This window comes from Erinaceus europaeus, chromosome 13, assembly GCF_950295315.1.
Source record: "Erinaceus europaeus chromosome 13, mEriEur2.1, whole genome shotgun sequence".
Taxonomy (NCBI): domain Eukaryota; kingdom Metazoa; phylum Chordata; class Mammalia; order Eulipotyphla; family Erinaceidae; genus Erinaceus; species Erinaceus europaeus.
Genome location: NC_080174.1, coordinates 43,321,724 through 43,348,085, shown reverse-complemented (window position 1 = coordinate 43,348,085; position 26,362 = coordinate 43,321,724). Strand labels below are relative to the sequence as shown.

At 42.2% G+C, this 26,362-nt stretch overlaps 1 protein-coding gene across 5 annotated transcripts in view; it reads left to right on the top strand.

Annotated features, from left to right (window-relative positions):
- Positions 1-18,010, top strand: part of EYA3 (EYA transcriptional coactivator and phosphatase 3) — a 94,447-nt gene extending 76,437 nt beyond the window's left edge. For all 5 annotated transcript variants that reach the window (XM_007522420.3, XM_016187844.2, XM_060205660.1 and 2 more), the window contains 8 exons: positions 1,257-1,340; positions 2,801-2,890; positions 5,457-5,515; positions 7,810-7,970; positions 9,639-9,753; positions 10,462-10,583; positions 16,240-16,340; positions 17,583-18,010. In XM_007522420.3, coding sequence (XP_007522482.1) covers positions 1,257-1,340; positions 2,801-2,890; positions 5,457-5,515; positions 7,810-7,970; positions 9,639-9,753; positions 10,462-10,583; positions 16,240-16,340; positions 17,583-17,663 — 813 coding nt within the window. In that variant the 3' untranslated portion in view covers positions 17,664-18,010. The remainder of the gene's footprint in view (positions 1-1,256; positions 1,341-2,800; positions 2,891-5,456; positions 5,516-7,809; positions 7,971-9,638; positions 9,754-10,461; positions 10,584-16,239; positions 16,341-17,582) is intronic.
- Positions 18,011-26,362: the final 8,352 nt, after the last annotated feature.

The window sequence follows — 26,362 nt, the reverse complement described above, 5'->3', positions numbered from 1 at the left end:
ATTTATCCTGCTACGCTACCACCCGACTCCCAAGTGCTATATTCTTAAGCATTATGTCCCAGAATGATACTCTGTTTCCTCTGCTCCTCCTCTCTGTAATTCTCACTAATAAGCAAGTAAGCCTTTTAAAAAAAAAAAATCCCAAATAAAATGAGAGTACTAAAGTGCTTTAGGCCAAGTTTCTGTGAAACATGCAATCATGTCTATTAACTTATTGAGACTGGTACTTATATTCCTTGTTTAAAAACTGTAGGAACTTATTATAGTCATACATAAGGCTTCTTTATTTAAAAGCTGAGAAAGTCATACAGAATGCTAACAGTGGAGTTTTTGGTCCTGTTTTCTGTTTTGAATTTTGCTATACTACTAGTATATAATAAAAGGAAAAGCAGTAGTTAAAATCAATTTCATTGAGGCTTGGTGGTGGGTAAAATGTGTAGCTATACCCTATAACCGTACAATCTTATAGAATCACTATTGAAAAAATTTTAAAATGGACGAGAAAATAAATAAAATTGAGTCCATTGATAGGTGTTCTTAAGACCTATCTTAAGACCAGGTAAATCAAGATTGCATAAGAGCCTCTCTTCCCTTTTTTCTTGGGGGAAAGGAGGGGAAATAATCTAAAGTCCTAATACACTTCTTAGGAAAAAAACTAAGATCTGGGGAGTCAGGTGGTAACGCAGCAGGTTAAGCGCAGGTGGCGCAAAGCGCAAGGACCGGCGGAAGGATCCCAGTTCGAGCCCCCGGCTACCCACCTGCAGGGGAGTCACTTCACAAGCAGTGAAGCAGGTCTGCAGGTGTCTTATCTTTCTTTCCCCCTCTCTGTCTTCCCCTCCTCTCTCCATTTCTCACTGTCCTATCTAACAATGACGACATCAATAACAACAATAAAAATAAGAGCAACAAAAGGGAAAATAAATAAATTAAATGTTTTTTTAAAAAATTAAGATCTTACTCATTTTTCACATTGTAGTAAAATGTAGATAACAAAATTTTACCACTTTAGGGTTGGGGAGAGCATCATGGTTATGTGATCAACTTTCATGCCTGAGGTTCCAAGGTACCAGGTCCCCAGCACTAATATAAGCCAGATCTGAACAGTGCTTGGGGGCAGGGAGGGGGGTGATAACTGTGTTGTTAAATTTTCACATATTTGTAACTCTTCAGTTTTCCTTGCTATTGATGTTTTGATTCATGCTATTATGATAGGAAAAAATGCTTACTTATTATTTTTTTATATTCTTCTCCCTCAGCGGGTATTTCTTTGGGACTTGGATGAAACTATCATCATTTTCCACTCCCTTCTTACTGGGTCCTATGCCCAGAAGTATGGAAAGGTAATTTGATTCTTTCTTCCTTTGTTGTTATTGTACTTCTCCTGATGATGTGGATAAATAACCAAAATCACTTTTTTTTTTTTTAATCTTTATTTATTGGGTTGAGACAGAAATCAAGAGGGAAAGGAGAAATAGAGAGACACCTGCAACATTACTTCACCATTTTCAAAGCTTTCTCCCTGCAGGTGTCAACTAGGGGCTGGACCCTGGGTCTTTGCACATTATAACATGCATCAACCAGGTACACCACCCCCTGGCCCCCATAATCACTTTATTTTCTACCTTCATCTTACTTAGCCTGTTGGTTTTTTATTTTCCATGTAAAACTTTGCCTGATGGCTTATACCAAGGAAGATAGTCAAAGTTATAATTATGCCAGAGGCTAGAACTAAGGATGGTACTAAAAACTGAATTTGTTGGAAAGTAATATTTGAAAAGATTCATTATGGGAATGAAACTCAAAACAGAGTAAATTCTCAAGATTATGTTTTCCAAAGATTGATTCCTTAAGTCCTACCTTCCTACTCACTCACTGGACTATTTTAGAAAGAGAGAAACAGATGCCACAGCATCAACCTAGGGCATGCTCATGTCAATGCAAGTGTACTGTCTAACCCATGAAGTTTTTTGTTTGTCTTTTTTTTTTTTACCAGATCTCTGCTCAGCTCTGGAGTCTAGCAGCCTCAGGCATCTGAGAATCTTTATGCATAACCATTATACTATTTCCTCTGCCCCATTAAGTCATATTTTTTCTTTTTTTTATTGAGGGGGTTACTGCTTTACACTAGATTCATTACACATGCATACAACTTTGGCCCCGAAAGTTTTCTTTCTCTCCTCGCTCCCCAACATTTAAGCCATTTTTAACAGTCCAAATTAAGCAACTCATTTAACTAAGTCTATTCCAGAGAATACGAATTAAAATATCTTTCTCAAATATATTACATACATTACTAAGCTAATTGTACCTGATAGAATTTAATTTTTTAGTCATCATTGTAGACACTGGTTTTAATACAATGAGTTGTTTTTGAGATTGAGACTATATTTCTGTACTATATTTTTGAGATTGAGACTATATTTCTGAAGCCTGATGGTTTGTTTTAGAATTTAGTTATTGGTTTTTATGAAAATATTTTAATTGTTCAGTCTCTAATGCCTAATTAAGATTATCAAAAAACTGGTTTCTGATAGGAAGGGAGGGAGGGAGTAAAATAGTGACTATTACAATAACAGTGTATTCAGAATTTACAACAATCAGGATTTACCTAACTGTCCAAACACTCTTGCACAATCCCAGATTCTTATAACTGAATGAAATTGCATCACTAACAGAAACATCGATGTGAGCCTATGTAGTTTAGACCTTAATCCCAAATAATTTTGAAAAAATTAAAGATCAGAACCATTGTTTTGTGTACCAAGTCAAAAAAAATCTTTCTTCTTTATAAATCTTCCAGGACCCAACAGTAGTGATTGGCTCAGGTTTAACAATGGAAGAAATGATTTTTGAAGTGGCTGATACGCACCTTTTTTTCAATGACCTAGAGGTAAGCATTGTAAATTGTTCCTGTGCAACATGAAGCATTCTGTTCAATAACTTTTTTTTTGCCTCCAGGGTTATTGCTGGGGCTCGGTGCCTGCACCACGAATCCACTGCTCCTGGAGGCCATTTTTTCCCTTTTGTTACCCGGGTTGTTTTTTTTGTTTGTTTGTTGTTTGTTTGTGTTTTGTTTTGTGTTTTTACCATTGTTGTAGTCATTATTATCATTGTTATTGATGTCGTTGTTGTTGGATAGGACAGAGAGAAACAGAGGAGGGGGAGAGAAAGACACCTGCAGACCTGCTTCACCGCCTGTGAAGCGACACCCCTGCAGGTGGGGAGCCGGGGGCTGGAACAAGGATCCTTATGCCGGTCCTTGAGCTTTGCGCCACATGTGCTTAACCCATTGAGCTGCCGCCAGACCCCAGTTCAGTAACTATTATTGAGCTTTTGTTTACTGTGTTGAGAGGAAATGTGGTTTGACATGGTGGACATGGAGAAGCCAGACAGCCACTTAGGCATATGTGATCTTGCAGCGATAGAGCCTTGGTTAGTTCACTGTGGTTGTGGTTCTTATCTTCAATTTTGTTAGCTCAAAAAGTAAAAAAAAGTTACCCTACTTATAGATAGAATGGACTTGATTGTTTCTAATATTGATTATATTTTGATGATTCCTTGGTTTTACCTTTTTAAAAGATAGTCTCTTTGGTGGCTGTGTAAGTGGCTGCTCTAGCTTGTTGTATTTTATACATGCTTATTTTCCACATACAGGTTAGCCTGATAATTCAGAATGATTTTCAAGTTAGGTGTAAAGAAAACCCTAGGAAACACTGAAAGCTTATTGGTGGGTTTTTTAGATTTGACAGTTGAGTTTTCATTTAAAGTGAACGTGTGTAGTGAAAAGAGCTGGAGACTAGAAATCAAAAGACTAGGATATAAGTTCCATGTTAGGAAAATTATCACCCAAACAGACCTCAGTCAGGTAGTTAGTTATCCTGTGCACAAAAAACTTGTAACAGCTATTATATCTGGGTAGTGAGTACATTGCTGGGATACAGAGATTGGAAGAAGCAGAGTTATTAGTTCATGTCTTTGTGGTTTCACTGTTTTTCTAAAAATGACATTTTTAGAATAAGATAGCAGTTTATAAACATAAGGTAATCCTATTTTTAATAGACTAGTTCCACTCATCAGAGAGCTCTCCAACATTAAATCACTGGACCCAAAACTCAAGTACTTTAATGTAAATTCTATAATGCACAGTCTTCCTCAACTTATCATGCTGATAAGTTAGAAGATTATAGTTTTTATTCAGACATATTTTGAAAGCCTACTGTGTGCCAATAATTATTACCAAATTGTATTTGTAATGATTTTCTAGACATAGTCCTCACTCAGGACTGAAAGTTCTGTGAAGAATTTGACCTGAATGTGTTCCTGCCCCCCCCCCCCCAGGTCAGTGGTTCTCAACTATAGGGGCATAAGAATCACCTGGGGAGCTTGTTAAAAATAAAAATGAAGATTCTAGGACTTCACTCCCAGAAATTATTATCTAAATAGGTCTGGAGTGGATCCAAGAATGCATTTAAAAAAAATAAACCTCCCCCCAGAGGATTCTGATGCAAGTGGACATCACAGCAGTGCCATAGATTGTTTGAGAGGAGTGACCCTGTCTCTTGGGCAATTGGTAGCCTTTGAATAGTAACATGAGTTTGGTGAAAGAACCTTAGATCCTAGCCAGAATACCCAAGCTTTTCTAGTTTTTTTTCTAGTACTCTAGGTGTTTGACCTTGAACTTATAGAACATGAGACTGGATAAAATGACTTTTCCTAACTCTTAGTTTGTCATTCTCAACTTTGATACCATATTCTGTCAGCATTTATTTCATCTACAAAAATGTATTGTGGACATGACATATAAGGGCACTAGATAGGACTAGAGTAATACAAAGAGGATGGTAAGAAAGGTTAAGCCGTAAGAATGTAATAGGGTTTACGCTCTAGTATAGGACGTAGACACCTCTGACAGCATAAGCAAGCTTATCCATGAGTGCTTATGGAAAGAACTGGTAAGAGCACAGCTGAGGGTTGGTGTGGTTTAGAAAATTTCAAAGACTGGAATGTGAATCAGGCCTTAAAAGAAATGAGGCAAAAGGTGGGTGAAAGGGATTTTCACACAAAAGAAAGACCATAAAGTTCTATTTTCCCACCACTTTTTTAAAAAAATATTTATTCCCTTTTGTTGACCTTTTGTTGTAGCCCTGTTGTGGTTATTATTGTTATTAGTGTCGTCGTTGTTGGATAGGACAGATAGAAATGGAGAGAGGGGGAGAGAAAGACACCTGCAGACCTGCTTCACCGCCTGTGAAGCGACTCCCCTGCAGGTGGAGAGCCAGGGGCTTGAACCGGGATCCTTACCGGGTCCTTGTGTTTTGCGTCACATGCGCTTAACCCACTGTGCTACAGCCTGACTCCCTTCCCACCACTTTTGTAATCATTTTATGGTATGTCCTGGTGGTAGTGGTACTTCTACTGTATGGACTGAAACAGTGTGTTGTTTTGTCTTTTAACAGGAGTGTGACCAGGTGCATGTAGAAGATGTGGCTTCTGATGACAATGGCCAAGATTTGAGGTGATAAAAGCAGTTCTCTCCTTCCCTCCCCCCCCCAGATAAATTATTTATTTATTAATAGGAGACATAGGAGGAGAGAGAGAAGGCGAACCATACATCACTCTGGTACATGTGCTATCAGGGATTAAACTCAAAACCTCATGCTTGAGAGTCTACCGCTTTATCCACTGTGCCACTTCAGTGGACCGCAAAAGCAAGGCTATCTTAAATATCTGTTACATGCAGAGGGACTGTCTGTGTTCAGAGGAAAACAAAGATTGATAAGACACAGCCCTAAAAGAGCTCACAGTTTTGTAGAAGAGACCGAAAGCAAACATACTTAGTGCTGACATGCATTATAAGATGTATAAGATGATAGTAGAAAATGTGATGCAGCACAGAAAAAAGTCATGGGGGGGTGACACACACATTCTGATGGGCATGGGGAGCAGGCGGTATTAGCATTGGAGCAATAGAATTTGAATAGGACCTTAAAATGGATCTTGGTGACAAGATGAGGATATGAGAGTTTCTCTTTAGCTAGATTTTTTTTTTTTTTTTTTTTTTTTGTCTCCAGGGTTATTGCTGGGGCTCAGTGCCTGCACCATGAATTCACTGCTCCTGGAGACCATTTTTCCCCTTTTTTTTTTTGCCCTTTTTGTTGTAGCCTTGTTGTGGTTATTATTGTTATTGTTGATACCGTTCACCGTTGGACAGATCAGAGAGAAATGGAGAGGGGGGGAGAGAAAGACACCTGCAGACCTGCTTCACCGCCTGTGAAGCAACTCCCCTGCAAGTGGGGAGCCGGGGGCTCGAATCAGGATCCTTAAGCCAGTCCTTGCGCTTTGCACCACGTGTGCTTAACCTGCTGAGCTACCGCCCGACCCCCTTTAGATTTTTAATCTAGGGAAGTGTGCTTCTAGATGGTCAAGTTCTAAATATGCAAATAAGCATCAGAATTAATTAAAATAATAATTGAGGGCCTGATGGTGTCAGGAGATAAACCTATGGAAGACAGTCTTAAACATGATAGTAAAAACTGAATTAAATTGATCTTGGAGATAAAATGCCTGCTCAGTCTTCTCCTCATATTCTGGCCCACTCGTCTTGGCTCAGAATAATACAAAGACGTATCTGGCTTTTACAGTTAAAGATGTTTATGAGTGAGATACTGTTTCTCTCTTTTTTAATTTCTTTATTAAGGGATTAATGGTTTACAGTCAACAATAAAATGTAATAGCTTGTACATATGTAACATTTGTTAGTTTTCCACTTAACACTTCAACCCCTGCTAGGTCCTCCTCTCCCATCGTGTTCCAGGACCTGAACTCTCCCCCCACCCCAGTCTTTTACTTTGGTGCAATACACCAGTTCTTTTTCTTTTTCTTCATGCCGCTAGTAAATGAATCCAGGACCTCATGTATACTTAGTGCCACCACTGAGCAGCCTCCCCACCAATTTATTTATATGTTGTGGTACTGGGGTCTCACACAAGCATGATTGTACTGCTCCCAGGACTGTTTCGTTTTCCCCCACTCCCCATGGATGAATAAGACAGAGGGAAGGCCAGTACAGCACCACTTCCATCCATGGCACTTCCCCTGGTGTCTTGGTTATTCTGTGTGATGCACGGGCCTCACACATAGTAAAGCACAAAATCTACTGGGCGAGGTATCTCTTTCCAAACCTAAGACTTTCATATCGTTTCATGTTATCTCTCATAAATAAATGTAAAAATATGTATTTAAAGAGAGAGAGGAGAAAAGACAACATGAGCTTGGCGGGGGAAACATGAGCTTGGGGAAGAATAGCCCACCTAGCACCCTTGGGATGGAGGCAGGAAGGGAGCACAAACTTTGGTGGTGGGAGTAATGGGGAACTATACCTCTAATATCTTAGAGTCTTGTAAATCTATTTTTTAAAAAGTGTGGGAGAAGATTCTTTTTATTTTACTTTTTTTTACTGTTGTAGTTATTGTTATTGTTGTTGTTGTTGGATAGGACAGAGAGAAATGGAGAGAGGAGCGGAAGATAGATCTTTCTTTCTAGGAGAGAAAGACACCTGTAGACCTGCTTCACCGCTTGTGAAGTGACTCCCCTGCAGGTGGGGAGCCAGGGGCTTGAACCGGGATTCTTTGCTGGTCCTTGCACTTTGCGCCACGTGCGCTTAACCCGCTGTGCTACCTGGGAGAAGATTCCTAAAGTCATTAACATTGATATCAGATGCAGGGGATAGGACAGAGAATCCCAGATAGAGTTCAACCAAAACCCCCATGTGGTGTAGATTTTAATATTTATCATCCTCTCTCCTTGCAGCAACTATAGTTTCTCAACAGATGGTTTCAGTGGCTCAGCTGGCAGTGGCAGCCATGGTTCCTCCGTAGGTGTCCAGGGAGGTGTGGACTGGATGAGGAAACTGGCTTTCCGCTACCGAAAAGTGAGAGAAATCTATGATAAGCATAAAAGCAACGTTGGTGGTAAGCATGGTGTCTGAATTGAATGGTCTGTTTCTTCCTAATTTCCTGTTTTCTTGTCTCCTTAGACAGCTACTTGTGAATATGTGTCACAATAACAATTTAACTCTGTTTAAAAAGAAAGCAAAATGGAGGTTTGGTTGAAACCCTATAGAGAGAAAGCTCCATTGTTAGGGATTTCTCAGCATAACTTTACAAAGATATCCTGTCCTTTTTTTTCTTTGCCTACAGGGTTATTGCCGGGGCTCGGTGCCTGCACCACGAGTCCACTGCTCCTGGAGGCCATTTTTTCCCTTTTGTTACCCTGGTTGTTTTTTGTTTGTTTGTTTGTTTGTTTGTTTTACCACTGTTGTGGTCATTATTATCATTGTTATTGATGTCGTTTTTGTTGGATAGGACAGAGAGAAATGGAGAGAGGAGGGGAAGACAGAGGAGGGAGAGAAAGACAGACACCTGCAGACCTGCTTCACCGCCTGTGAAGCGACTTCCCTGCAGGTGTGGAGCTGGGGCCTCAAACCGGGATCCTTACGCCAGTCCTTGCTTGCACTTTGCACCACGCGTGCATAACCCATTGCGCTACTGCCTGACCCCCTATTTTGCCCTTTTTAAAGGCAGTGGATTCTGTTGATTATGGTTGATGGCGTGCTTTATTCTGTAGTCATATATACTATGAGTGTTTAATAAGGTGATTTTTTTTTATCATTGTTATTGTTATGTCGTTGTTGTTGGATAGGACAGAGAGAAATCGAGAGAGGAGGGGAGACAGAGGGGGAGACAAAGAGAAAGACAGACACCTGCAGACCTGCTTCACCGCCTGTGAAGCAAGTCCCCTGCAGGTGGGGAGCCGGGGGCTCGAACCAGGATACTTACTGTAGTCCTTGTGCTTTGCACCACTTGCGCTTAACCCACTGCGCTACCACCTGACCCCTAACAAGGTGATATTTTTATGTAACTATCAGGATGAATCAGGTAATAACTGATTAGATGTATAGTGGATAGAAAATGATGTTCAGTTTGTAACTGACAGCACAAGATAAAGAGTTCCCACAAAATGAGGTTCAGGAGCCAAGATTCAAGCCCCTGCTCCCTACCTGCAGCTGGAACACTCCCACTCTCTATCTCCTCCGTCACTCTCAATTTCTCTGTCCTATTGAATGAAAAAGGGGGAAAAAAATAAAATAAAATAAAATAAAAGGCAGCTAGAATCAGTGGATCCATAGTGCTGGCACCAAGCCCTAGCAACTAGAGGCAAAAAAAAGTAAGGTTCAATTAGCAGTGTCATGAGTTGCAGTTTGAAGGACCTTGTAAATTCTTTCTGCTAAGACATAAATATTAGATGCCACTATGTCTAAAATTCTGCTTTTGTTTCTTGTTCCTGGGGGAGGGGTCAAATCCAGGACCTAATGCAAAAATGTGCTTTACTTCTGAACTACATGCCTGGCCCTAATCACAGTGCTCCTATTAGCTAGTTTTGTTGTGATTGTACAAAATATCCTGATAAACAAACAACAAAAAAATTAAATATCATTACTCTCCTTAGCCTCACCAAGAAAAAAAAATATTATCTCAGTACATTTGAATAACTCAGACTATTTCTGGATTGAATATATAAGCTGTTTCTTCATTGTTGTGATGTCAAATGATAAATTTTGTCTGGTTTTGTTCCTAAAGGTCTACTCAGTCCCCAGAGAAAGGAAGCACTGCAGAGACTAAGAGCAGAAATTGAAGTTTTAACAGATTCCTGGTTAGGAACTGCATTGAAGTCCTTACTTCTCATCCAGTCCAGGTAGGGAAACGGTCCTTCTGGGTCTCATCCTCTCTACCCCAGTTCAGAATACGCATTTCCTCAAGTGGAATTCCAGAACAGGTGAGGTGACTTCAATGGCACTGGGAATAGTAGGATAGGTGAGAGGAAAGGCCATTTCACAGTGGCAGCACATCTTGAGGATATTCGTACATGAAGGTCTTTTTCTTTCCCCCTTTTGCTCTCAAAATTAAACTTAGTTTCTCTAATCATTTCCAGCCCAGAATAAGGACTGGTGGCATTAAACAATGCATGTAAGAGACATGTACAGTATCTAAAGTATAGGACCTTCCAAAGAAATTGGCTAAACCCAACTCAGGAAGGCAGGAAAAGGGAGTGGGTTAAGGACATTCCAACAAGTCATGTAGTGTTGTAGGAAAAGTAAATAAATAATAAAGACAGCAACAACAATGATAATAACAGCCCCCAAAAGGACATTTCAGCTTGAAACTTAGACTGGGAAATAATGCATCTGTATTGATTGCTGTGCAGTGTCCACTATAAGATATGACTTTAATATGGAAAATAAACTTGAGATAACTAGAGGAAGAGCTGAACAGATGCTAAACCAGGCCCTTTGACTGTGATTTTGAATATTGATAGATCCTAAAGAATGACCCTGTTAGGAGGATTCTTACTCCCAAGTTGGTTTGGTTTCACCTTTTTCTTTTCTCTCCTCCTCTCTTCTAGAAAGAATTGTGTAAATGTTTTGATCACTACCACCCAGCTGGTTCCAGCCCTGGCCAAAGTTCTCCTATATGGACTAGGAGAAATATTTCCTATTGAAAACATCTATAGTGCTACTAAAATTGGTATGGTTCTCTTTGATCTTTTCGCTGATCTTACAGTAAGACTTCGTACCTATAATGAACTTACTATTTATTGGTCCCTCTATTAGATGGTTCATATAAATAGATGGGATAGATGGTGAGACATATAACTGGGGAGGCAGTCCAGACTTTATAGCTATGTTACTTGGTGGTCAGGTGGTGGTGCACCTGGTTAAGTGCACACACTATAGTGCACAGAGATCGGGGGTTCAAGCCCCTGGTCCCCACCTGCAGAGAAAAAGCTTCACAAGTGGTGAAGCAGATCTGCAGGTGTCTCTGTCTCTCTCCCTATCTCCCTCTTCCTCTCAGTTTCTTTCTGTTCCTATCCAAGAATAAATAAAATTAAATTTAAAAAAGAAAAACGATTATATTATTTGCTCAGGGCTTCACAGCTAGGAAGTTACATTAACAGGATTCTTTCTCCTCTTTCTCCGTCCTCCTCCTCCTCTTCCTCCTTCTCCTACTCCTCATCTCCCTCCTCCTCCCACCCCTTCCTCCTACCATTGCCACCACCACCACAGCACTGCTCAGCTCTGGTTTAGGTGGTTCTGAGGGTTGAACCTGGGAACTGAGAGGCTCGAGCATGAGGGTCTCTTTGTATCAGTATTATACTATTTGCCCCACACCATAAATAGAATTCTAGTTCAGGTCTTTTGTAATTAAATTTTATGATCTTATATATTTTAACAGAATATCTACTTCAAAATTCTGTTTTGCCTCATTTCTTCTTTTTTTTTTTAATATTTATTTACCCCCTTTAGTTGCCCTTGTTGTTTTATTGTTGTAGTTATTATTGATATCGTTGTTGCTGGATAGGACAGAGAGAAATGGAGAGAGGAGGGAAGACAGGGCAAGAGAAAGATAGACACCTGCAGATCTGCTTCACCACCTGTGAAGTGACTCCCCTACAGGTGGGGGAGCCGGGCCTCAAACCAGGATCCTTACGCTGGTCCTTGCACTTCACGCCATGTGCACTTAAACTGCTGCACTACTGCCCGGCTCTCAATTTTCTTCTTTTTTTAAAATCCAGCACCAGAGAATGAACCCAGGGCCTTGAGGTGTGAGCAAATTCCCCAACCTAATTTTTTTATTCTTTATTTCTTTGAGAGAAACAGAAGACAGGAGAGAGACACCATGAGGTCTCACAAAGTAAAAAGACTACACTCAGATTTCTTTTTCACAGAAAGAGCACTGCATCATACTATGGTAGAAAAAGGATTAGTTTGAAAATACGGAACTAACGTGTGTGTTTGGAAACGGTTAAAAGGGCCAGCAAAATAGCTCACTTGGATAGTGTGCTGCTTTGCTGTGTGTGCAACCCAGATTCAAGCTTGGCCCTCACCACATTGAAGCTCCAGAGATACATGGAGGGAGGAAAACCCCTCACAACCATTAGCATGGCTACTATTAAAAAAAAAAAAAAAAAGTTGGTAAGGAAGAATGTGGATGTATTAGAATCCTTGTGCATTGTTGGTGAGGTTGAAAATCAGGAACTGCTATGGAAAACAACATGGAAGTCGGTCAGGAAAATTTACCAAGAAAAACTGTTATATGATCCAGCAGTACCACTTCAGGCTGTATATCTCCAAAAGGATTGGAAGCAAAGTGCTGAAGAAATATTTGTACACCTGTGTTCATAACAGGATTATTAACAATACCCAAGAAGTAGAAGCTATCTATGTAGATGTCCATTGGATGGGTAAACTAGTCAACAAACTGTGGATATATTGTAAAGCCTTAAAAGGAAAGGGTATCATGCCACATGCTACATTTTGAAGGGACCTTCAAAACCTGAGTGAAGTAAACCAGTCATAAAAGATAAATACTGTGTTTCCATTTATGTAAGTTACTTGTAGTCAGATTCACAGACAGAAAAAGTGAGTGGTAGTCCCCATAGGCTTAGGGGCAAAGAAATGGTAGAGTCATCATTTCATGAGTATAGAATTTGTTTGGCAAGTGGAAAAGTTCTGAAAACAGTAGGAATTTTCTTATCACTATTGAATAATACATTTAAAATAGTTAAGATGGTAAGTTTTATGTCATAGTTTTTACTATAAAATCATTTTAACACATTAAATGAGTACATTTTGATATATAGTTTATCACATTTTTCTGCCAGAAAATAACAAAACAAACAAACAAAAAAAACTAGCTCCCTTTACTAGCTCTTTCTTGTTTTCATTTTTCTGAGCTTTGGTTTTTCTCATGTAAAGTGAGAAGCCAAGAGTATTGTGAAAATTAAATGACTTTAATAGAAAATATTTTTAACTGCTAAAATTGTGTTTGATGATAATTATATGAAGTAACAGGTACTTAATAAATATCTGCTGAATTAATTAATTGCCACTGGGTTTATTAAAAACCTACTTGTTCTGCTGAGAAAACAACAGAATGTGTCACTCTAGCCCTGAAATGCTGCTTATGGCCAGAGGAAAGAGAAATATGACAGCTCTGTGCTTACAGTTTCTACTTCCCTAGGTAGCAAAGGAAAGGGTCCTAGAGTTTCAAGATAAGCTGTGGAATGTCCAACTCTTAATCTGTTTTATGCCTGCTATTTACTTTCTACATAAAAAAAAAGAATTGGCATAACCTTTTTTATTTTTTTTTTAGTTCTTTTTATTTATTGGATAGAAACAGCCAGAAATCAAGAGGGAAAGGGGTAATAGAGAGACAGACACCTGTAGCTTCACCACTGCTTCACCATTGGCAAAGCTTTCCCCCTGCAGGGGAAAACAGGGGGAGAGAAAAATAGACACCTGCAGACCTGCTTTACCACTTGTGAAGTGACCCCCCCACCCCCGCAGGTGGGGAGCCGGGGGCTTGAACCAGGATCCTTAAGCCAGTCCTTGCACTTTGTGCCGTGTGCACTTAACCCACTGCATTACTGCCTGACTCCCCCAGAGGCCATTTTTTCCCATTTTGTTGCCCTTGTTGGTATTATTATTATTATTGTCATTGCTGTTGTTGGATAGGATAGAGAGAAATTGAGAGAGGAGGGGAGACAGAGAGGGAGAGACAGACACCTGCAGACCTGCTTCACCGCCCGTGAAGTGACCCCCCACAGGTGGGGAGCCAAGGGCTCTAATGGGGATCCTTGCTCAGGCACTTGGACTTCACGCCATGTGTGCTTAACCCACTGAGCTACCACCCAACCTCCAGATTTTTTTTTATTAACACGGTACAGAGAGAGGGAATCAGAGCACTCTGGCACATGGGATGGTCAGGGTGGAACTCAGGACCTCATGTCTCCAAGTCCAGTGCTATACTCACTGGACATAGAAAGGCCCAGGTCTAATTGTTTTGATACCCCAAGATCTTCAAAAGTTTTAAACCCATTCAGTCCTGTTGGCAGATTTGTTTCTTTCTACGTTTATTCACCATTTACCCATCACCTTTTATATATAAGGCATTTTTAGGCACTAGGGATAACAACAGTGAAGAAAGAGAAAAAAAAAAGAAAGAAAAAGTCAAAAATCCTTAACTTAGTGGGAGGTAATAGTAAACAAAGAAGTAAAACAAATAACACTAGGTAGCAGTAAATACTACAAATAAAAAAAAAAATCAATCAGGGAGAGAAAGTACAGTCATGCTTTAAATAGGATCACTAGGGAAGGCCTTAATGAGAAGGTATTTTTTGGAGGCCCTGGAGGTAAAGCAGTGGACAAAGCTCTGGACTCAAAAGCATATGGTCCTGTGCTTGATCCCAGGCTGCAGGGACCAGGATGATGCTCTGGGTCTCTCTTCCTGTCATGACCTCTTCCTGGGTGTCTCTCTCTTTTTTTTTTTTTAAGATATATTTTTTTAGTGGTCCGGGGGGTGGCACAATGATAAAGCTTTGGACTCTCAATTTTTTAAAATATTTATTTATTCCCTTTTGTTGCCCTTGTTGTTTTTTTGTTGTAGTTGTTATTGATCTCGTCGTTGTTGGATAGGACAGAGAGAAATGGAAAGAGGAGGGGAAGACAGAGAGGGGGAGAGAAAGACACCTGCAGAACTGCTTCACCGCCTGTGAAGGGACTCCCCTACAGGTGGGGAGCTGGGGGCTTGAACCGGGATCCTTAAGCCAGTGCTTGCTTTGCGCCACCTGCGCTTAACCCACTGCGCTACCGCCCAGCTTCTGTTTTTTAAATATGTTTTATATTTATTTATTTTCCATTTTGTTGCCCTTGTTTTTTATTGTTGTAGTTATTTTTGTTGTTGTTATTGATGTCTTCATTGTTAGGACAGAGAGAAATGGAGAGAGGAGGGGAAGACAGGGGGAGAGAAAGAGAGACACCTGTAGACCTGCTTCACTGCCTGTGAAGCGACTCCCCTGCAGGTGGGGAGCCAGAGGCTTGAACCGGGATCCTTACATTGGTCCTTGGACTTTGCGGCACATGCGCGACCACCCGACTCCCTAAAGATATCTTTTAAGCAGAGACCTAGAGGAAATGAGTAAATTGGCCATCAGAGGAAACTATAAGTGGACATGGTTAGAGGCAAGGGACTGGAGAAGGAAATAAGGTCAGAGGAGTTGGGCAGAGAGGTTGGAGAGGTCTGTATGCCTCATAAAGATTTTGCAGCCAGGAGGTGGTACCATGGATATAAATCTTTGAACTCTGAAGCAAGAGGTCCCAAGTTAGATTCCCCAGCATTGCATGTGCCAGAATGATGCTCTGGTTCGCTCTAGTGAATAAATAAGTACGTAAATCTTCAAAAAATAAAGACTTCGGCTATTAAGGTTTCGAACAGAAGAGTAATGCAATTCTACTTCATGATTAATTGGAACTTTCTGGCAAAGTCTCTAGGAAGAATAGCTAAGAGTCAACTCGGGTTGTAATAATGCAGCGTGACATCATGGCTGCCTCAAACAATGTAGTAGCAGTGGAGGTGAGAAGTAGTCAGGTACTGAACGTGTTATGGAAGCTTAGCTGACAGATGCTAAGACGTAGAAGGTTAAATGTGACCCTGAAAGTTTGGGCCTGAACAACTAAAAGAATGACTGTTCTGTTCTGTGAAACAGGGAGTACTGGAAGGAATATTAGGGGTTAGTTTTGGATTTGGATTGTTTTGGCACTGAGGCTTCATACATACACCTCCACCACTCCAGGTGAACCCCCCCCCCTTTTTTTGAAAGATTTTATTTAATTATTCATGAGAAAGAGGAGAGGAGAAAGAACCAGACATCACTCTGGTACATGTACTGCCAGGGGTTGAACTTGGGACCTCATGCTTGAGAGTCCAGAGCTTTATCCACTGTGCCACCTCCCAGACCACCACTCCCCCTTTTAATTTCATATAGAGTCATGGTGCTGACTGGGAGGTGACGCAGTGGCTAAAGCTTTCAACTTGAAAGCATGAGGTCCTAAGTTCGATCTCTGGCATGACATGTGCCAGACTGGTGCTGTGGTTCTTTTGTTTTAATAAGTAAATAAATCTCTCTCTCTCTGTCTGTCTCTTTTTATTTATGTATTTCTATTTTTTTACCAGAGCATTGCACAGCTCTGGCTTATGATAGGTAGTGCTGGGTATTGAACCTAGGACCTCTGAGCCTCAGGCAAAACCATTATGCTGTCTCCCCAGTCCAATAAAAATCCTATTTGTTTGAGAAAAAAGAAAGTGAGAAATGTTCTAAAAGGGAATTTCTTTTTCTCATCAGGTAAGGAGAGCTGCTTTGAAAGAATTGTATCAAGGTTTGGGAAAAAAGTCACATATGTTGTGATAGGAGATGGACGAGATGAAGAAATCGCCGCCAAACAGGTAACCAGGGTGAAACCTGCGTGGGGGGGAGCATCAAGCAATTAGAAAATAATGAAGCTCAGAGACCGCACCAGTCTGCTTTGTATTCTGTCTTCCTCTCCCATTTTTTTTTTCCTGTTGCTTGTTTCTTTACTTTTCCAAGAGATAGGCAGAGAGAGATAGCTACCACACCCCTGAAGCTTCTTCAGTGCAGTGAGGGCTGCACACAAACTGAGTTGTGCACGTGGCAAAGCAGTACACTGTCCAAGTGAGCTATTGTGCTGCCCCTTTATATAGAGGCCACTACGGATAACAGCAAAAACAGAAAAAGATTTTTTTTTCCCAAAATGGAATTTTCCTTCTAAGTTTAATTCTTTCTATTGTCATTCAAAAATGTCAAAATCTTTGAATGCTGCTATAGCCCCACTCCTACCTGGCGTGGACTCCTTTATTTATTTATTATTGGATAAAGACAGAGAAATTGAGAGGGCAGGGAGAGGTAGAGAGGGAAAGAGACAGAGACACTGGCAGCCCTGCTTCACCACTGTTGAAGCTTTCCCCCTGCAGGTGGGGATCAAGGGCTTGGACCCAGATGCACCACCACCTGGCCCCAGTTGCTCACTATCTCCCCCTTTCCTCCCAGTTTCTCTCTGTCCTATCAAAAAAAAAAAAAAAGGAATGGGATGTTGGAGCCAGGCAGTGGTGCACCCATGGTACAATGAGCTTCAAGCCCCCAGTCCCTACCTACAGGGGGAAAGCTTCACAAGCTATTAAGCTGGTCTGCAGATGTCTGTTTGTCTCCTTTCCTACATCCCTCTTCCCTCTAAATTTCTCTCTGTCCTATCAAAATAAGTAAAGTTTAAAAAATAAAGGGGCCAGATAGTAGCACACCTGATTGAAGCACATGTTACAACGTGCAAGGACCCAAGTTCCAGCCCCCAGTCCCCACCTGTAAGGGGAAAGCTTTGCAAGTGGTGAAGCAGGGCTGAAGTTGATACCTCTCTCTCTCTCTCACTCCTTTCCCCTCTCCCTCTCCCCTTCTTTATTTCTCTCTTCCCTCTTGATTTCTGGCTTTCTATCCAATAAATAAAGATAATTTTTTTTCTTTAAAAAAAAATAAGATTAAATTAAAGGAAATGAAATTAGAAATGGCCATCGGGAGTGGTGGATTACTCATGCAGGCACCAAGCCCCAGCAGCAGCCCTGCTGGCAATCAAAAGAGGGTGCATTAACCAAGCCCCACCCCACCCCCCTTTCTTCCAGCACAACATGCCTTTCTGGAGAATCACAAACCACGGAGACTTGGTATCCCTTCACCAGGCTTTGGAGCTTGATTTTCTCTAACAACTGGAATGAAGAACCTTCCGTCTGAGCTCCTTTTCACTCCTGAAGGTTGCTAGAGACCAGAACCAACTGGGAACTTTTCTCTCCCTCTCTCTTTCTCCTTGGAATGCTGGCGAGATCACAATCAGAACCAACAGCTGCAAGGGACCAGGCTTATTTTTGCTAAGAATGAGCTGTAGTCCCTTGTTCATCCTCGTACAGAAGGAGACAGTTGAGAGAATAGACTCGCTGTTCAGAAAATAGACTTACTGCAGCTACAGTGCTTTTAATGCTTCTGATTTTTGTTTCACTGTATTATATTTCAAAAAAAAAAAAAAAAGAAGAAAAAGTAAAGGAAATTATTTGGGCAGAGTTGCACTCTTAGTCCATAAACAGATTGAGAACTGCTGTTAACTTGTGATAAGATAAATGCAGCGGTCTTTTATAAGAACATCTTGTGCACTCTTTATAATATTAGCTGTAAAACATATTCCCGGTGGCTGTATATGTTATTTTTATAGATTCAGTTTGGTCTCTGAAGCAGATCTCCTGTCCCTTTCTTTCTCTAGCAAGAAAGGGATGTGTAACATTTCCTTGGAAAATAGTAATTGAACTATCTAAAATACCTCTCTCTGATGGTAGCACCTCTTAGCTGCTCCAGGGGTCTGTTCTCTAGAAATGTTTCCTTCCTGTTCTTCCATCTCCCAGTTTGCTGAGCTAGGGGTACTGGACACTGCTTAAATTTAAGCTTTGGTATTTCCCATCCTAGAAGCCTCAGTCTCCCTTCCCATCCTTCTTCCCCTTCTAACTAAATGGCACAATCCTAGGAACTCCTTCTCTTCTCAAGTCCATTCTGAGACCTTCAGCTTGACTCTTACTCAGAAACTGACCCAGGAGGCTGACCTCTGAGCTGGAGAGAAGGGACCAAGGTTTCTTTGGCTCTTAAAAAAGGAATATTCTGCCATTTCCTTCTGTAGAAAAATGCCCTTCCACAACCAATGCTTTACCTATCATCTCCCCTTCCTTCTGAGCCATCACTGTTCAGTTCTTGCCCTTTTCCTGTCTTTTGTACATGACACACACACCCCCATGCAGTTCTGGCCAGTTCTAGGACTTTGAACACAAAACTGCAAATCAAGTCTAAGAATAGGTATATAACTCTATTTTCACCAAAACTACCAGTGTATTTAACTTCCTTCCCTTTAGTCCTCTAAAGGGTATTCTGGGGAGATATTTACCCAGATCTCTGCCCAAAACTGAAGAGCAGGTTTCTGTAATCAAAATTTTCATAATGCCCATTTTCCTGTAAAGGTCTGAAATGGGAAGCCAGAAGTCCTGAAAGACTTGCCTCACTTAAATGAGGATACTGGACAAACTCCCCTCCCTCACCAATTCAGTGCCTAGATACTTAATTCTGGGCAAAATGCAGGAAATGTCTCTCAGGCCAACCTGTGGGAAGTGTGCAACTGGCACTAGTCCCCGTCTTCTAACCCAACTGCTTGTGGTGCTCCACCCCTCCCAGACCAACGTGGGCATCTTAAGTAGGATAAGCTCCCTAAAACTAAGGACGGTCACCCCCTCTTGTGCTGCACAGAGAAAGGTGTCCCCAGCAGGAAGCATCCTTGATCAATAATTGTTTGTTCCCAGAGTTTCTGCATCTCCATTTCTAGACATGGCAGCATATGAGACCCTTCAGTGCCGGGTCACCTAGGTAGCCGCAGAGAAAGGCTGGTGTCCACATTCCTGCAGAAGTGAATGCGGAAGCGCATCGTGGCCCACAGTCTCCGGAGAGGAGCTGAAGTCAGTGCTTGTTACTTGGCTGCCACTTTGGCCTTGTTTCCATTAAAGGGGTGGGGCTGGAGGTGTAGAACTAAAGCCCTGTCTGTGCTCAGAATGCCTAGCTGCTGCTCTGTTTGCTTGGTAATCCGTCTGAGAAAAGAAAATTTGGTAATTGGCCTTCAAGGCCCAAGCCCTCCCCATACTAACATGCTAGCTGTCTTCTTGCCTTGAACAGCCCTGTTGGAGCTGTGCTCTGAGTTGGGCAGCAGTGAAGTGGTGTCTCCAGTGTGCAGACATTTTGCTCTTCGGGAGAGTCAGCTCTTTGTCCCTAGAATATGACTCAGACTGCTTTCCCAATAGCCTCCTCCCTCCTCCCCTAAATACCCAGTTTAGCTCTTTGCAAAAGAAACTTGAAATTGGCTAAGAGAGCTGAGGAAGCTCTGAGCAGAGCTGCCTCTGCTTTTTTTTTTTTTTTTTTCTCTCCCAGTTATGCCACCCTCATTTTGAGGACAGACAGAAAAAGGCAGCTTTCTAGACCCTCACCAAAACGAATTGTTCCCAGAGCACAGTGCTCCTCTTTTGCTCTGCATTTTCGTCCTCTCTAGCATAACTTTCTAAAAAGCAAAGCAGATGGGAAGCACCAGAACCCTTGGAATCCAAGGGCTAGAAGATATTGTGAATCCTTCTCCCAGAGGGACACCGGGTTCTTTAAGTGAATCTACATTTTATGGTGAGAGCCATCTCTAGTAGGGGATCTGGAGTTGTCAGGTGTGTCCTGGGCTTAAGAGGTAGCTTGACTTTGGAATGTAAAAATGACTGTGCCTTAGTGTCACCCTGTCCAGTGCCTCTGGGGCAGCTGGCGGTGTCCAGAAGAATGGGTGCCTGCTCTGGATTTACATGCCTGTTTGGGCTTGTATTTGGTCTAAGGTTTTCCTATCTTCTGCTCTGCAAGTTGGGGGGCACAGCTAGTGTCCCGTGAGACTTATGCCACAGCTTGTTCGCAGTTTACACAACTAAGCTCTAATGCTCCCAGTAGAATCTGATTGGCAGACTCGAGGGGCAGCACCTGGAGCTGCTTTCTAGATGTCCACAACTTCGAATGGGTGCCAGTGCCACTGAACCATGGGGGAGAGGAATATAAATAGGGGCAGAGACACATCTCCTTCCTGGGAGAGTGAGGGTCTCCGCCAAGGAGTGCTGAGCTTGGGGCCTTCCCCGCCTCACTTCTGCAGAAGGGGCAGCCCAGGCTCCTCTTAAGCAGACTTCTTTTTCTCACCTCTAATTCGTCTCCCCTTTTTCATCCTTAAGTTGGGACTTCCCAGATTTCATGCTATAGAAGCCAAATCTGATTTTTGCAATTCAAAACATTTTACAGCACACAAGAAAAACCTAATTCTGTCCCATCCCAGATCAGCAGGCCCTCTGTCCCTTCCTCTCCTCTGTGTTAGACAGTTGTAGCAAGCAAGGCTCCTCAGCTAGTTCCTGATGCACTGATGGGAGCCATCCCATTAAGGACGACTTCTCAAAACATGACCCTCTGGACTTCCAATGCCTCACTTTGCAGAAAAGGGCATTGATTGCATTGGATATATTTATGTGACTGCGGGCATTCGTGGCTGTAGAGTTCTTGACCATAATGTTATATGTAATGGGAACGAACTATCTTATGAACTTGAAAAAAATAAAGTTTTTATTTTCTATACAGTTTGTCCCTGTGTCTTTTCTGAATAGGATCTACTCAGTTAATCGGCATGAATTGTCTCCCAAGTAGGACTTTATAAAAATCTGAAGAACTCACTAGAAAGATGGTACCTTTTCACTAAGTAAGCCATTAACTTCACCAAAAAGGTTGAAAGAAGATTAAAAACAAAAAACTATCCCTTCCCTCCTAACCCCATTTGGTATAGATAAATGTATGTGGAAAAATAATGTTCAAGGGAAATTTATTAGTTGTTTAGATTTAAATATATTGCTTTTTTGAAAAAGTTTAGGACTGGAATGATAAAATATTTCATTCACTGTCAAATGTGCTGAAGTTTAGAAATCAATACGTCGCTTGTTAACAGCCCTTTTCCCTTTTATTCCAAGAAATCAGAATTTGGTCCTAGCTTCCAAGTCTCATACTTACCAAACCTGCACGTATTTTTCCCCCAAATAATTCCCTTGGAAAAGAGACTTCCAGGCTGGTGAAATAGCTCACTTGGATAGTGTGCTGCTTTGCCATGTGCACAGCCTGGGTTCAGGCTAGCACCCACTACATGAAAGGAAGCTTTGGTGCTGTGGTCGCTTTCATTCTCTCTGCCTCTGTGTAAAAGAGAAAAGCTTTGCCTTAAATATCGCATTCCAGCTGCACACTTGGAGCAGCTGGAATGCAAAGCACTGCTCTACAATCTGTGGAGTTTTAGTGCGAGATTTCCAACTCAGAATCTCATGGATTCAAGGCAAGTAAGCTACCTCCCAGTCTCCAAAGGATTTTTTTTTTTTTACTTTAATTCATTTATTCCACTTTGTTGCCCTTGTTGTTTCATTGTTGTAGTTATTGATGTCGTCGTTGTACATATGGGGGCCAGAGCATCACTCTGGCATATATAATGCCAGGGATCAAACTTTTTTCTTTTTTTCAGGGTTATTGCTGGGGCTCAGTGCCTGCACCATGAATCCACTGCTCCTGGAGACCATTTTTTCCCTTTTGTCACCCTGGTTGTTTTCATCGTTGTTGTGGCTATTATTGTTGCCATTGATGTCGTTGTTGGATAGGACAGAGAAATGGAGAGAGGAGGAGAAGACAGAGGAGGAAAGATAAGACACCTGCAGACCTGCTTCACCGCCTGTGAAGCGACTCCCCTGCAGGTGGGGAGCCGAGGGCTAGAACTGGGATCCTTATCCTTGCGCTTTGCACCACGTGCGCTTAACCCTCTGCGCTGCCGCCTGACCCCCAGGGATCAAACTCTTGACTCATGCTTGAGTGTCCAATACTTTTAAACACTGTGTCACCTCCTGGGACACATCTTTTTCCAGTAAGAGACAGAGGGAGCGACAGACAGACAGACACCAGCAGCAGTGCTCCATCACTGGTGAAGTTTCCTCCCTGCAGGCAGGGACCAAGAAGTTGAACCCAAGCTTTGCAATGGTAATGTGTGTGCTCTACCAGGTATGCCCACCTGGTCCCCATCTTTGTTCTATGAACTGTATAATATAGAAATGAAGTACCTGCTAAATTCCTCAGCTTCTAAAAAAAATATTTATTTTTAATGACAGACACAGAGAGCTACTCGAGCACTGCTTGGCTCTGGCTTAAGGTGGTGCTGGAGATTGAACCTGGGATTTCAGAGCATCAGGCATGAAAGTCTTTTGGCATAAGTAATATGCTGTCTCCCCAGCCCAATTTCTCAGCTTTTTATGTGGTACACTATGTCTTGTTTAGATTTAAGCAGCATATGTTACTATAATTTGGCAGTTTCATCAATAATTTAGATAAGAATTGAGCTAAAACAATAAAAATATCTTTTGGGGGGGCGGGCGGTAGCACACCAGGTTAAGTGCACATAGTGCAAAGCACAAGGATCCCAGTTCGAGCCCCTGGTTCCCCACCTGCCGGGGGGTCACTTCACAGGCAGTGAAGCACATCTGCAGGTGTCTTATCTTTCTCTCCCCCTCTCTGTCTTCCCCTCCTCTCTCCATTTCTCTCTGTCTTATCCAACAACAGCAGCAACAACAGTGGAAAAAAGATGGCTGCCAGAAGCAATGGATTCATAGCCTAGGCACCAAGCCACAGCGATAACCCTGGAGGCAAAACACCAAAAACACCTTTTTGTGTTTTCTTGGAGAATTGTACAAAGTACATCTTCCAAGTCTATCTCCTTATATGACATAGAAAAATGGGGGCGGGGGGAGCTGGGCAGTAGCGCAGGGGGTTAAGCACACATGGCATGAAGAGCAAGGACTGGCTTAAGATCTCAGTGTGAGCCCCCAGCTCCTCACCTGTGGGGGGGGGGAGTTGCTTCACAAGCAGTGAAACAGGTCTGCAGGTGTCTTATCTCTCCCCCCTCTTGATTTCTCTCTATCCTATACAACAACGACAGCAATAACCACAATAATAGTAACAATAATAAACTTGCAGAAATGATCCCTAAAGCACAAGACTAGAGCCGGTTCCTGATGAAAGAGAAGAGTTTATTACACTGGTATATAGGAGACTCCAGATGTCTCTGGGAAGCTCCCCCTGCACCTTGGAAATGCCCAGTTTGATTCTGGTAACATTGTAGTCCCCAAAAAGGAGCGGGGGAACTGACCAGATGGACTTCTCTCATTATTTCACAGTGAGCAGGGAATAGACAAAGGCAATCTTTCACATAGTTAGAATACATGCACCTGATCCTTGGCCTTGGTGCTGGCAGAGATAGGGAGGCCTAGTATATATCAGTGCCCGGGCCAGCTGGATTCCTCCCTAGTCATCTTTATCTTCAAGCACTGTTGCCTGGGGCCTGCTAGCTTAGGAATGTGGAGGAAGGAGGTATGGTAGGCGCAGTCACCCGACTACTCGGAGGCCCATCTGACACAGAGGAAATACAGGCTGGGGCTCTATGTCCCTAGATCACAGAGGAAATACAAATCTCTACCGGGAACATAGATTAAAATGCCTACAGAGGGTGAATCAGGACAGTATGTACTCTGTTTATCTATGTTCCATTACAAAACAACAAGGGCAACAAAAGGGAAAAAAATAGCCTCCAGAGTAGTGGATTCATGTGTAGGCACTGAGCCCCAGCAGTAACCCTGGAGGCAAAAAAAACAAAAAGAAAAGAAAAAAATTGGGAAAGTGAATACAGCAAATTTTAGTGAAACTCTTAAGGGCCATGACCAAGGCTTGGTTGGAGTCATCTTAAGTCAGGGATTTATAAAGGTCAACCCTGTCCTCTGGAGTCTCACCTCTTGATATACTTATTGAGAATGGTGCTTTCACTTTTCAGAATATGTGCATGTTTAAAAAAAAAGAAAGTCCTTTTTCTGAGGTCATTCGGTCCTTTCATGAAATTATAAAGATAATAGGAGGTGGTAGTTTGTTGGGGAGGGGGAGGGTTTTTTGTTGTGGCTTCACCACTTCAGACCAACTTTTTCAGACAGAGGACTATCACAGCAGCAAAGCTTCTCCCAACATGTAAGACTCCCAGTGATGAGCCAAGGGCTCAAACCTGGGTTGTTCTCATGGCAAAGCAGGAGCATGAGGCCCTCACAGGTGAGCTTTCATCCACCCCGTGGTGTTAATTTTTTGTTTTTGTTGTTCTCTAAATGAGAACACTGTTCAGCTCTGGCTTATACAACTGCCAGAAATTGAACCTGGGACCTCAAAGTCTCAGGCATAAAAGTTTTTGAATGTATTTGGGAGTCGGGTGGTAGCCCAGTGGGTTAAGCGCACATGGCGCAAAGCGCAAGGACCAGCAGAAGGATCCGGTTTGAGCCCCCGGCTCCCCATCTGCATGGCTGTCGCTTTACAGGCGGTGAAGCAGGTCTGCAGATGTCTATCTGTCTCTCCCCGTCTTCCTCTCCTCTCTCCATTTCTTTCTGTTCTAACAATGATGACATCAACAACAATAATAACTACAACAATAAAAAACAAGGGCAACAAAAGGGAAAATAAGTAAATAAATATATTTTTTAAAGTTTTTGAATAATCATGCTCTCTCCCTGGTCCAGTAGTAATTCTTACTGCCTATTTTTGTCAAGGTGGAAGCTGGCCATTTTGCAGGTCTGTAAAATTCAAGTCTGGAAACCACTGGCGTGAATGATTCTGGAGATTCTTTCTACACCATTATTAAAAAAAAAAAAAAAAATCCAATATCCCAGACTCTTCTCCCAGCTCCTAATCCTCATCACTGTGTCATCTTCGACTCCGGGCCAATGGAGCTCCTATAGTTCTCTCCTTAACCTTTTTTAAAAAATGTATTTGGATTTGTTTATCTTTATTTATTGGATAGAGACAGCCAGAAATTGAGAGGGACAGGGGTGATGGGGGGGGGGGGGTGCTGGCAGTAGTGCACTGGATAAGTCCACATAGTACAAAGTGCAAGGATCCTAGTTCGAGCCCCCAGCTCCCCAACTGCGGGGGGGGGTCACCTCATAAGTGGTGAAGCAGGTCTGCTGGTGTCTTGTCTTTCTCTCCCCCTCCTCTGTTTGTCCTATCCAATAAAAATGAAACAAATGGCCTCCAGGAGCAGTGGATTCATAGTGCAGACACTGAACCCCAGTAATAACCCTGGAGGCAAAAAAAAAAAAAAAGGAGAGAGATACCTATGACACTACTTCACCATTTGCAAAGCTTTCTCCTGCAGGTGGGGATTAGGGGCCCATATCTGGGTCCTTGTGCATTGTGACATGTGCACTCAGCCAGGTGCACCACCCCCGCCCCCCCCCACCTTTTTTTTAAACGTTTTACATTTTGTTTTAGAGAGATATAAAGACAGATACCAGGGCACTGCTCAGCTTTGGCTTATGGTAGTGTAGGGAATTGAACCTGGGACCTTGGAGCCTCAGGCATGAAAGCCTTTTGCATAATCATTATGCTGTTTCTCCTGCCCCCGATTTGATTTGTTAACCGGAAAGAGAGCATACCAGAGCATCACTCTGGTATATGCAGTGCTGAGGATAGAACTTAGGATCCACTTGCACAACCTTCCAGGTTGCTTTCCTTCATAATTTTTAGGACTCTAGTTCTTTAGTCACTCAGGAGGCCTTCCCCAGCCATTCTGTATAAAACTAATTACCACAACACAAAACACTTTCTCCCCACCCACATCTCTGCTTTTTCTTTTTGCACTCAACACTATCTGATACTCACCACTCTTCTGATGCTGAGGAATTATTCTGATGCAGTCTCCGCCCCCAGGTTTTACCACGCCCCGCAGTGCCCCCTTCAACCAATCCTGCTCCCACACGTCACCCCT